Source organism: Puntigrus tetrazona, chromosome 17 (assembly GCF_018831695.1).
Source record: "Puntigrus tetrazona isolate hp1 chromosome 17, ASM1883169v1, whole genome shotgun sequence".
NCBI lineage: Eukaryota > Metazoa > Chordata > Actinopteri > Cypriniformes > Cyprinidae > Puntigrus > Puntigrus tetrazona.
The window spans coordinates 9,353,025-9,365,193 of NC_056715.1; the positions used below are offsets into that span (position 1 = coordinate 9,353,025).

The window sequence follows — 12,169 nt, forward strand, 5'->3', positions numbered from 1 at the left end:
CAATAGGGGGAAATTACAGCGTCAGAAAAGATTGTGAAAGCCGAAGTTCTCGTGATTCTGTTTGTTCATAATGAAGCTGATTTAGGGGGCGGCGTGTAGTGAGTTTTTCTCCAGGCCAGCGCTTTGTCAACAAGTTTCCTCCTCCCTCTCTCTTCTGAGGAATGATCGCGGGCTGAGGAAACTTGCGCAAACTTCACTCCAGAGACTGAGTGGAATAATGGCAGGACGCGTGGGCATGAGTTTGCTGAGTTCTTTGGCCAGGGCGAATTTTATTTTTGGTAACGAGAAATGTTTCCGCAGAAGCGTTGTGTGGATCTCACGGTGTCACGCGAGGTCTCTGTCCAGCAGCATCAGCGCGGCTCAGCCGGACCTCAGCTCGCATCTCGCTGGAAAGACCTATGCAGATTTATACGAACTGTCAGTCAGAGATCCAGAAACTTTCTGGGGGTCCATCGCCAAGGAAAGGCTGGCATGGACCAAGCCATTCGATCGAGTGACCGACTGCGATCTCTCCAGCGGGAAAATCAACTGGTTCCTTGGAGGACAACTGAATGTTTCTGGTAAGTGTCAGACCTTTTCTAATAGAATATCGTTGATAAACCTAAACTGAAGACACGCCTGATGAAATGTATGTATCTATCAGAACAAGAAGTCACGAGTGTACTTTAACTTGACAGAGAAGGCGATGCTTAGATTTCCACTCACTGCTTTATAAATGCTTAAAGAACGGCTTTCTTTATTGTCGAAAGTGAGAGTTGTAGTAATTCCCTCTTACAATGATTGACAGTGAACTGTTTGGATGTACACGTGGCAAAGGATCCTGAGAGAGTGGCCTTGATTTGGGAGAAAGATGAACCTGGCACAGAAGAAAGGATCACATACAGGTACACCCGCAGCTCCTGTGAAATTCACCCCACCCCAGTTTTTTTTTTTCAACACAGCAAGCAGTTTTTAACTAGTATCTACTTTTATGATGCTGTTACTTGTTTCAGATTTGCTTGTATGTTATTTATTTTAATAGCGACTGGCAATAAGTAACATTTTAGCAGTTATATTTTAGTATTTATGTAATAGTATTTGTTTCGTAGTATTTATATCGCATTGTATATTTTAAATACTTTCATATTTAATGTTTTCATTTGATTTTTTTTTTAGTAATCCTATGCGCTTTTGTCATTTTTATTAGTTTTTATTTTTCTGTATTTAATTTTTGATCTGATACTTATATTTTGTTTACTATTTATTTTATTTCAACTCATGAAAATGCTTTAGTAATTTTAGTTAACAGCAATGCAAGTTAGCGTTCCGGTGGTATTAAGAGCAAATAGCATATTTTCCTATTAAATCCCACTCGCATAAGACTAGTATTGTATGTCTATGCTCATTTCCCCTAGCTTTATTATCATCATACCTTTCAAGTCATATAATGCTGACCTAATCAAATATCGTTTTTTCATACTGTCACAGATAATAAATCCCGGCCATGCTGGGATCGACGTGGTTAACATGTAATATGAGACCACGCTACTGAAGAGTTTAGGGGGAATTCCTTCACATGCACTTTCTTATGAAGAACAAAGGCGGGTTTTGAGGGTCCTGTAATGGAATGTGTGTCTCCCTGTTCTCTAATGCTCGAGAGAAAGATTGAATATTCCTGGCTGTGGTTCAGATCGCTGCTGTTAAGAGTAGGCTAAATATTTACAGGATCTACTGTCTCCACTGTTACCAAAACACGAGCGTCAGCAGGCCGCTTCCTCTGATCGAGCCTGCACACTGAACCTTGAAAATTAGCCGTTTCTCATCTTTTATTGCGGAGATGTGAAGATTAGTTTCCCAGTATCTCTTGTTCTAGGTCAGATAGGAATCACTTGAGGGTGTTTTGTGAAGATTGCACAATCTGTCGTGTGTGTAAAAGACGACGGCGTTAGCATTGTACACGTACACGTCGCTTTCCTGCTTCCACGGGCGAACAGGAAGTTAAGACAGCGATACGCATTAATGTGAAAGTGAAAGTGTTTTGTCCCTGATCTCACAAGCAAATGGTGGAGATTAAGAAATGCTTGAGGCCTGACGTACAGTGTTCTTTGCTCAGACACGTGTCTGTTTCTCATCAGTGACCGCAGATCCTTACTAATCAAGATTAACCGTTTTGTCAGATGCAGTCTGGCATAATAGTATGTTCATTAGGCCAACAAAAGCTTGCCAGTATTTTATTATAGTACAAATACACTATTAAACCACTCCCCATTAATGACAGTTTGGTGCACTACGACCGTGTGACCTCGGTGTTTCCGTGCATGTTTGCTTCAATTGCACACTTGAACCACTTGAAATAAAACTCTCACACATTTCCTTTCCCACCCCCACGGTTGCTTCTGTTACTCAGCTGTATGTTTATGTATGCACAACATTAAAATTTCAGGGAGCTCCTGGAGATGACCTGCCGCCTTGCCAACACTTTAAAGAGTTATGGCGTCCAGAAGGGAGAGCGGGTGGCCATCTACATGCCTGTGTCTCCTATGGCAGTAGCAGCCATGTTGGCCTGTGCACGTATCGGTGCTGTACACACTGTGGTGTTTGCGGGGTTCAGCTCAGAGGCTCTGGCTGGGCGAATTCAGGATGGTGAGTAAAATAATGCTGTTTTGTCAGTAAAACGGTGAACTGTTTGTCTCAACAGCTGAAAAGTAGTTTTTAGTGATACTACAAACAATAATGATGATTATTATTAAATGAGCAAAATGTACATTATAATTCAAGCTCACTTCATTGGCAGAGCAATTATATTATAAGCTATTATAGTGTGTTGAAAGATTATGAAGATTTCTTTATGTGTACTGATAAATATGTGACTAAGCACATCATGGTATTAATGAACTGTTTAGTTTCTTGTTAACTATTAATTACAACAACAAGCTTTAAAGTCCTCTGCTGGTTATTCAGTTCTAGTAAAGTTCTTGTATACTTTCCAGGTATTCCAGGTTTTCATGTTGTATTTTCTACGTACTAAATTAGGGAAAGCTGGCTAACTAAACAAAACCCTGTTCATTTTGGGATATGTGTGTGTACGTGATGCTCTAGACATAGATAGGTTTCAGAGGGCGTTTGTTCTCAGATAAAGGCCTTTCTTTATCTTATTTAATACAGCAGACACTGAGCAGATGTTTCTTTCTGATCTTATTGTGAATAAAAAACATCCAGGGACACTGGTTTCTTAAAGTAAAGTTATCAAATTCCTTTTTTTTTTTAAATGACCTAAAATGTAATTGTGTTTATACAGGCAGAACCATCATGTCTAAATTTAGCCCTCTATTGTACATTGTCTGGTTAGTGTCTGTTGAATTATTCCTCTCTTTTCCGTTCACACAGCCCAGTGCAAGTTCGTCATCACATGCAACCAAGGTGTGAGGGGTGGCCGTATCTTCGATCTGAAGTCCACGGTGGATAAAGCAGTGAAGAGCTGTCCGTCTGTCCGGCATGTGTTTGTGGCCAAGAGAACTAACAACAGCGTGCCGATGGGCAAACTAGATATTTCATTAGATGAGGTAAATCACACAACAATGGTCAGGTTAGAAAGCCAAATTCCAAACATTTTTATCATTGTTATTATTGTTTGGGTTTTATATACCTCTGCCATGACTGACGGCAATAAGGATGATCTTAAACAAGGGAGAATGAATCGGATATTAAAATGGTTTTATATCTGCTCAGCAAGCCACTTTCTGCTAGGTTACACTCCGTAAGGCTTCATCTACCAGAAACAGGGTCTTTTGTAAAGCTTTGTAATAGTTTATGAAGTGGATAAGGAACGTGTTCCTAATTTGTACCCAATTAGGGCACAAAACTAGTATAGTTCTGTTTCTACTTCATTTTTGAGTAGGTGGTGCGCAGCCCTGCACAGCGATGTTCACCTACTCTGCAAAAGGGCAAGAATTTCCTTGTCTAGAATTGTTCACAGTGGTCACATGTTGGACAGTTTGGCAGCGTTCTATTTGTAGGCACAGTTCATGGAAATACCAGATTACATGTGATAAAAGGAACAGAAAAAATTGCTGCTCTGGGTCTAGGTGAGCTCTCCACATGCAGTTACTCTCCAGTTACGTTTAAGGTTAATGTTTTGGTTGTAGGCTAAATATCTCATTTAATCTCATTATTTGCAGAAAACACATTAGTCTTCAACGGTGGCAAAACAAGCGGAAAATCCAATTAGACTAAACAAAGATTATTATTAAATTACACAACAGATTGGATAAAAGACAATGACAGTGTAGCGAATAACTGAAAGTTAACCCTTTCATACTTGCATGAAAGCTTGAAAATGGACAGTGACTCATCAGAGGCTCATAGTAGATGTCCAGGTGAATGTTGAATCTAGATTGCATTTGAGTGATTGTCAATTCATTTCTGAACCAAAGCTCTACAGCCACAGCTGTGTGTGAGGCACGGTGTGGAAAGTTGTTCTCCCTGCTGTGTGCAACATCCATATCAAATAGATTCTTTTGTCACATCGACGCCAGCTCACCGTGATGAGAAACTTCACACCGCATCTTCCCCATACTGAGCTGATCTTAACAGAATTAACATATGATTCAGCATTTTAACTGAACGATTAAAGCAGCATAAAAAGTTAAAATTAGGTTGTTTTTTTTAATTATATAGAAATATATATGGTGCTGGTAATGTAAAGAAAATGCAATGTACTTTATCTGTCTGTGTCAGGTGATGGTGGGACAGTCTCCAGTGTGTGCTCCAGAGCCTATGGACAGCGAGGAGATGTTGTTCATGCTGTATACCTCTGGCAGTACGGGTAAACCCAAGGGCATCGTACACACACAGGCCGGTTACCTACTCTACGCGTCTCTCACACATCAGGTGTGTCTCTGTGCTTCTCTGATCACGTAGAAGCTGTCTCGCAGCTATCTCACTCGTATTGGTTTTATACTGTACAAAACTACACTATTGTCCTACACCAACCTTACACCTAAACCTACCCCTTACTACAGACTACTTTTTTATACAAAATAATGATTTATAAGTGTTCTGAAAAGTGGAGATATGAGGTAATAAGTGACCTTCTCCTTGTAATAGCATACCCATGTCATTATACAAATTTTGTCCTCAGATGTCACAAAAACATGCGCACACACACAGCTCATTCTAATACGCTGGTATGGTTATTTTGCATTTTAAGTAGTAACAGTATTTCATCCTATTACTATTTTTACGGTTTCTTTTAATCAAATAAAAAAACTCCTTTCAAAATTCTGTCAAAACTCCATTCCAGAAGCTTGACTGGTAGTATATGTGTATTATAATGCGTCAAATGATTTGTCTGTTGTTGCAGTTCGTGTTTGACTACACACCTGGAGACGTGTTTGGCTGCGTTGCTGACATCGGTTGGATTACGGGTCACAGTTATGTGGTCTACGGACCGCTGTGTAACGGAGCCACATCTGTTCTATTTGAGAGCACACCTGTGTACCCCAATCCAGGTGAATATCAAGAGAAATGATCAATACTAATAATCCATGCAGTATGTGCGCAGCATAATGCACACACACTACCTCTTTTTCATTTTCAATTTCAGTTTTGGTTTAGCGGTTTATCATCACGTGCATTGTCGTAGCATTGCAGCTTATCTGCAGACAATAAAAGCTATTTAATTGAAGTCGAACAGAAAAAATCAAAAAAATCGAATGCGTCACATCCTGTTTAATTCTTTTTAGTCAAGTGTTTTAGAGACGCAGCTTTCAGTCCTGAAGCTTAGCAGTTGTGTTGGTCATGTTCCTCTTCTCATCCATCCAGGTGATGACCCCTGTAGATCATGTCAGATAGTATTACTGTCCCTCCCAGCCCTTCAAAGTGAATGAACTGCTTTTGTTCAGTTGTCAGATAAAATCATGTGACACATTAACCTGTATAGCGAGTCTTATCTGCTTTTATGAGTGTATTTTAATGGAAATGAGCCATCTTGAGTGGCCATAAAGCAATGCGCTCTTTACAGTGTGACCTCTACAGGAAACATTTCCTCTGATGTTCTCTTAATGAAATCTGATTTTCAAAAAGTGGTATCAATTATGAAATGCTTAATGTTAGCAGTCATAATTATCGCTGATGCTCGTATTTATGTAGCTTTTTTGTAGGTTCTGATTAAATGTTCTTTCTGGTTGTAAAGTGGTCTTCATTATCTCGGTCTTTACTGTTAGAATGTGTTTTGTGACTGTTTTTAGGTCGTTACTGGGAGACAGTTCAGAGGTTAAGAATAAATCAGTTTTATGGAGCTCCTACTGCCATCAGATTACTTCTGAAATATGAGGAAAGCTGGGTGAAGAAATATGACAGGTCATCACTGAAGACACTCGCATCTGGTGAGACTACAAAGGTTTAGTAAATAAATGCATATTTAAAAAGTACAGCTATTGTAATAAATGTGTTTTTAATATATTGTATTTTTTGGTGTAGTACACTACCATTGGAAAAGATTGGGGTTAGTAAAATAAGTTTATTTGCAAGGATTATTTTCATTTGATTAAAATGGCTAAAGACAGAGTTTGTATATTATATAAAATAAAAGTTTGTATTTTAAATATATATAATTTAAATGATAGAAATATAAATATAGTCATGTATATACATTTGAATATTTTCAAAATATATATTGCATTTCTATGTATTTATATTTGTATTTTGTATCTATGTATTTTGTTTCACAGGACTGTTGAAATTATAACATTTTTGTTTTTACTGTATATATATATATATATATATATATATATATATATATATATATATATATATAATTTATTATTATTATTGTTTTTTTAAATGAATACAGGCTTAGCGAGGATAAATAATTACCGACCACAAACTTTTCAAGAGTAGTATATATTAAACACATTACCATTTTTGTCTACAGTTTCTTATTATATTAGTTGTCTTTAGTTTTTCCACACATCAAACAAAAAGGTCTCAAAGTAAATTGTATTAACTGTTTGTGAAAGCCTGTGTGTTTTAAGCAGTGTTTTATGACTTAACCCCAGGTTACTTTGGGGGTTGCTTCTGGGGATAAGTGCATTGCAAGGGCACAGTGGGGAAGGGGAACTAATCAGCCCTTTAGCGTAAGGGTCACCCTTTTCAGGTTTTGAACCGAAGACCTTTGTGTTACCAGCCCCGATATTGCACTTCCACCACCCTAGTGTAGTCAGCTCTGCATGTAGAGAGTTCAGCCACAGTTAAAATTTAGCCTGCTCGCTCTGGATGATTTTTAATGAGTCTGGTCACACAGCCTTTGAGATCAACAATGGAAAATCCGACTCCGTGCCAAACATCAAGGACACTCGATTGCATGCGCAGCCAGTCTGAGTTTTGTTGGTCCCTTTAGTACCTATCAGTTCCACTTAAAAAGATAGTGTTAAGATTTCCTTGAATTGCCAAGTCACTCAATCATATCAACTTAAAGACAAGTTTTTAAGTGCAGTGTTTTGGTCGATGCATTTGTCTATATAAATGACCATGTGAATGTGCGATCTGTTGGCAGTTGGAGAGCCCATTAATCATGAGGCATGGGAATGGTTTCATAATGTGGTCGGGGATGCACGGTGCCCTCTGGTGGATACATGGTGGCAGACAGGTAAAATGCCCTCTGCATACGACTGTCATCTGTTCTTGTCTGTATATCATAACCGTAATCTTTGGACTGTTAGCGCTGATGGGATGATTTACACCATGTGTGACGTTATTTAGAAATAGATAGGTATTTCACCAGGGTTTCTCTCTTCAGAAACTGGTGGCGTGTGTATCGCTCCACTCCCAGCTGAACCGGGAGCAGAGATCCGGCCTGCCATGGCTATGAGACCCTTTTTTGGCATCCAGCCGTCACTACACGGGGAGAAGGTGATCTATACCTGTTTATTTAGGTCTTGACTCACTGCTTGGTCACTTGTTTTTAAAGAACGTGGGGTGCATTTATATCTGGTTAAATTCTTCAACACAATAATACAGAAACATGCCCGCCTCAAAGTAAAAACGTCAAATGTAAATTAGTTGTAAGCCACGCAAAAAAGTTAAAACCGTCAGATATGAAGTGACGATGTGAGATATAAAGTGAAAACGGCAAGAAATAAAAGAATGATTGTGAGATATAGCTGTAATCTGAAATAAAAAGTGGAATAAAGTCATAGTCGTGAGATTATAATGGAAGGTTATTCTAGCAAAAAAAATAATTGAAGGAATATGATAATAATCTGAAAAATATAAAGAGAAAAATTTTAAATATAAAAATCATAGTCGTGAGATGTAAAGTTGTAATTGTGAGATATAGTCATGACCTGAAATAGTTTTAAATTAAAAGTCATAATTATTAGAAATAAAAACATAACCATGAGATGTCACACCTGTGAAATAAAACATCATTATAATGTGAAATGTGAGAAATAAAGCTGCAGTTCTAAGAAATAGATCACAATCATGTGATATAGGTATAATATGAAAAAATAGTTACAATACTGAATTAAAATGACGTGTTAAGCGTAGTTTGTGATATAGTAAGACTAATTTGTAACAAATAGTCAGAACTGTGAAATATAATCTGTGAAAGTCAGAATCACAAAAAATTGACAATGTGAAATGCAAAGTCAGTTATGACAAATTAGTTCAAACGAGCTCTTTATTGGTTGTCTAGTGTAGTTAACAACGGTTCCAAATAATTGCTGGCAGACTGTCCTAATCAGACCTAAGCATGGGTTATATTTGTCTTTTGCTCTGCCTGGCTCTGCCTGGATCCATGCATCCAGCCTCTCCTGCTGTGATTAAAGAAAGCTTTGTGTTACAGACAGTGGCGAACTTTGAGCCCTCAAATTCTCTACTGGATCTGGAAAAAAGAGTAATAATGCATGCTGGAGCACGTCCAATCTCCTCTTTTGTTATACTCTGGGGTTATTCAGAGAGATTTTCAACCCCACCCCCTATTTAAGATCAACTGAGGAAAGTGCACATGTTTTTAGTAATGTAGAATATCAATTCTGCTTCATCAATAGGGACAGATAATAACAGGAAATGATGTCAGTGGAGCTCTGTGCATCAGCCAGCCTTGGCCTGGAATGGCCAGAACCATATTTGGAGACCACCAGAGATTCGTGGATGCATATTTTAAACCGTACCAAGGTGAGCAAGACCCCAGAGGCTCTTGAAGAGCTCTTCTTGCTATGAAAGTTATGAAAAAGAAAAGTTTGGATACTTGTTGAATTATTCAGCTGTTCTTTTTGACTTCGGCTTCAAAGCGAGGGCATGAGAGGAATGTTACCAAGTCCTAGCTGGAAAAATGTCAAAATAATCATCATGCCTTATTTTGTTGTAGATTGCACTCGCAGTAACTCCATTCCATTTACCCCATTTTACTTCAGAAATGTTTGATACATTAAGCTGAAAGAATCTAAATAATTGTTCTTAAGGTTTTTCAATATAAATAAAATTATTGTTTGGTGAAATTGAGATGTTTTATCTTGCCATGAATATGCTGGCATGGTGCTGAATCATAAATAAATCATAAAAAGTTTGAAATCAAAGTTGACACGATAGCAATCGGAGGTATAAGATGATATTAAGGTGTTAATTGTCATAGGTCAGTATTTTACGGGTGATGGGGCATACCGCACTGAAGACGGTTACTACCAGATCACAGGACGAATGGATGACGTCATTAATATCAGTGGGCATCGGCTGGGCACAGCTGAGATAGAAGATGCACTGGTGAGACCCCAAGTTCATTTATCACAAGCAGCATAATTCAGTATTATTTAGGCCAGCACCTTCATCATTTAAAACCCAACATTACAACAATTGGGCAAACTAATCAGACCTTTTTCTGTTCTATAGAGAGTCTGGTTTTACAGAGCTGTGCTAATACACTACTGTTTAAAAGTTTAGTGTCAGAAATGTATTTATTAAAACTAAAATTTTAAAATGTAATTATATCCAAAATAAAAGTTATATGATAATGGATACGATTCATCATGATTAATCATTTGACAGGACTATTAAGAAATATATGTAATATTTTTGTATACATGTTAAGTATTTCTTAAATATGTACATGTATATATGTGTATTTATATATAAATATATACATGGTACACACATAGATATTATGTAAATACACTTATTTTGGATGTGATTGATTTAAACGGCACCGATTTCAAATATATGCTGTTCTTTGAACTTTCTATTCACAAAAGAATCACGCATAAAAAAAAATTAAGCAGCACTACTATTTTTAACATTAATAATAATAAGAAGAAATGTTATAATGGAGACTGCAGTAACAGCTGCTGAAAATCACAGTGTTTCATGTAGGAAAAATTACTACATAAAATATATTAAAATAGCCATTTTGCAATTCAAATTGCTATTTACTTTTTAATCAAACAAATGCAGCCTTGGTGAGCATAAGAGACTTTTTCCAGAACATTAAAAAATATTGTACTGACCACAAACTTTTGAATGTTAGTGCAGAATCAAACTTTCGGTTGACTGTATTTCTCTATTGTCAGGATGAACATCCAGATGTTCCCGAGACCGCAGTGATAGGAATTCCCCATGAGATCAAAGGAGAAGGTGAGACCCCTGACAAGCCCTCTGTTTCTTCTTCGTCTCACCTTTTTCATTCATGAGCCATCTGGAACACTCCCAGCGACCAGCGACCTTTTGACCCCTTCCAGTGTGTGCTTTACAACACCATTGTTCATTCTCAAAACAACGTAAAATAATAAAGGCATAATTGAGCGTCACAAAATCATTCATTCGGATTCAACTTTGCCGAATGTCTCTCACTTTGTTTTCACGTCTTTCTCTTCCACCAGTTCCATTTGCGTTTGTGGTTTTAAAAGAATCTGCTTCTGAGCAGCAGCGCGCTGTTGTGGAAGACCTGAGACACCTAGTGGCTACAAAAATAGCTAAATACGCTGTTCCTGATCATTTCCTGGTAAAGTCGTTGACTTTTTTTTATTGAACCTTGTTGTACAGCGTTCACTCTTGATTGTATTAATCTTATGTCATTTACAAATAAGGATTATTACTGATAATAGGATATTTTTTTTAATCACTGTCCGTGCAGACCTGTTGCACAGATGGTTTGGAGATTTGTTTGGTCAGCTGTGAAAGCATCTCTTCTCTCTTATTTAAGGTTGTGAAGCGACTTCCTAAAACACGATCTGGAAAAATCATGAGGAGAATCTTGCGAAAGGTCGCCATGAAGGACACGAACAACCTGGGGGACATCTCCACGCTGGATGACCCCTCTGTCGTTTCTGAGATCATTCAGGCTCATAAATGCTACAGTGCAGCTAAGAAGTAGAAAAAAAACTGTTGGGATGTTGCAACGTTTATTTTGAGGAACTATAAATACAACTGTGATGACGGGAAATCATGTAAATGTGATTGTACTGTGTGTTAAGAACACAGGAGGCATAAACTGTAGGTTAAATGCTCTCATATGTAGTAAACCTTGCTCACGAATCCTACCTGAACTGGATATTAACCCCTCCGTAAGACTGTTAGGTGTAAGGTTTGTACAACTTGGGCAAACCTCTTTTAAAACATGAATTATGAAGCATTTTGCACAGTGTTCTTGTAGTCTGAGACGAGGTGAGATTTTGCAACAACAGTATTTTTTGTTTAAGAGATGATATTATTTTTAAGGTGCTGCATCAGTGCGTGTTCCAGTAAATCTCACCTCTCTCATTTTTTATGCCTTAAATTTCTCATGTTTATGATGAACATGTTATGACTGTGGTTAATTTTTTTAATCAGTATCACTATTATGACATGATGCTATTATATTATATATGATTTGCATATTATTGAGTGGACGTCTACGTGTTTCCGTCTAATTCCTATTTTAATTGTCTAAAAAAAACTATTTTGAACATTAAAAATGTTTAAAATCGTAATGTCCAGCTGCGTGTTCTAGCTCTCTGTTTTCGTTTGACGGTAGTAAGAGGTTTGTATTTTGACTGGAATTAAAGTTACCACGATAAATGCGACTCTGCTGCTTTTGTGAACGCAAACACTAGCTACTTCTGACAAGGCACAGTACTACCGTCTCTCGAAGACTTACTAAAACCGTATCGCTTATTGATAGCGCTTTTGACTAAGAAATAAGCCACTGATTCATCCA

The 12,169-nt window shown here is 37.6% G+C and overlaps 1 protein-coding gene across 1 annotated transcript; it reads left to right on the forward strand.

Annotated features, from left to right (window-relative positions):
- The first annotated feature begins 207 nt into the window (after positions 1 to 207).
- acss1 (acyl-CoA synthetase short chain family member 1) lies at positions 208 to 12,030 on the forward strand. Its single transcript, XM_043263101.1, has 14 exons — positions 208 to 560; positions 788 to 884; positions 2,423 to 2,622; positions 3,367 to 3,542; positions 4,717 to 4,869; positions 5,342 to 5,489; positions 6,228 to 6,365; positions 7,535 to 7,627; positions 7,778 to 7,890; positions 9,033 to 9,159; positions 9,617 to 9,744; positions 10,545 to 10,608; positions 10,854 to 10,975; positions 11,177 to 12,030. The coding sequence occupies exons 1-14, from the start codon at positions 218 to 220 to the stop codon at positions 11,345 to 11,347; spliced, it is 2,073 nt and encodes a 690-aa protein (XP_043119036.1). The 5' UTR covers positions 208 to 217; the 3' UTR covers positions 11,348 to 12,030.
- Positions 12,031 to 12,169: the final 139 nt, after the last annotated feature.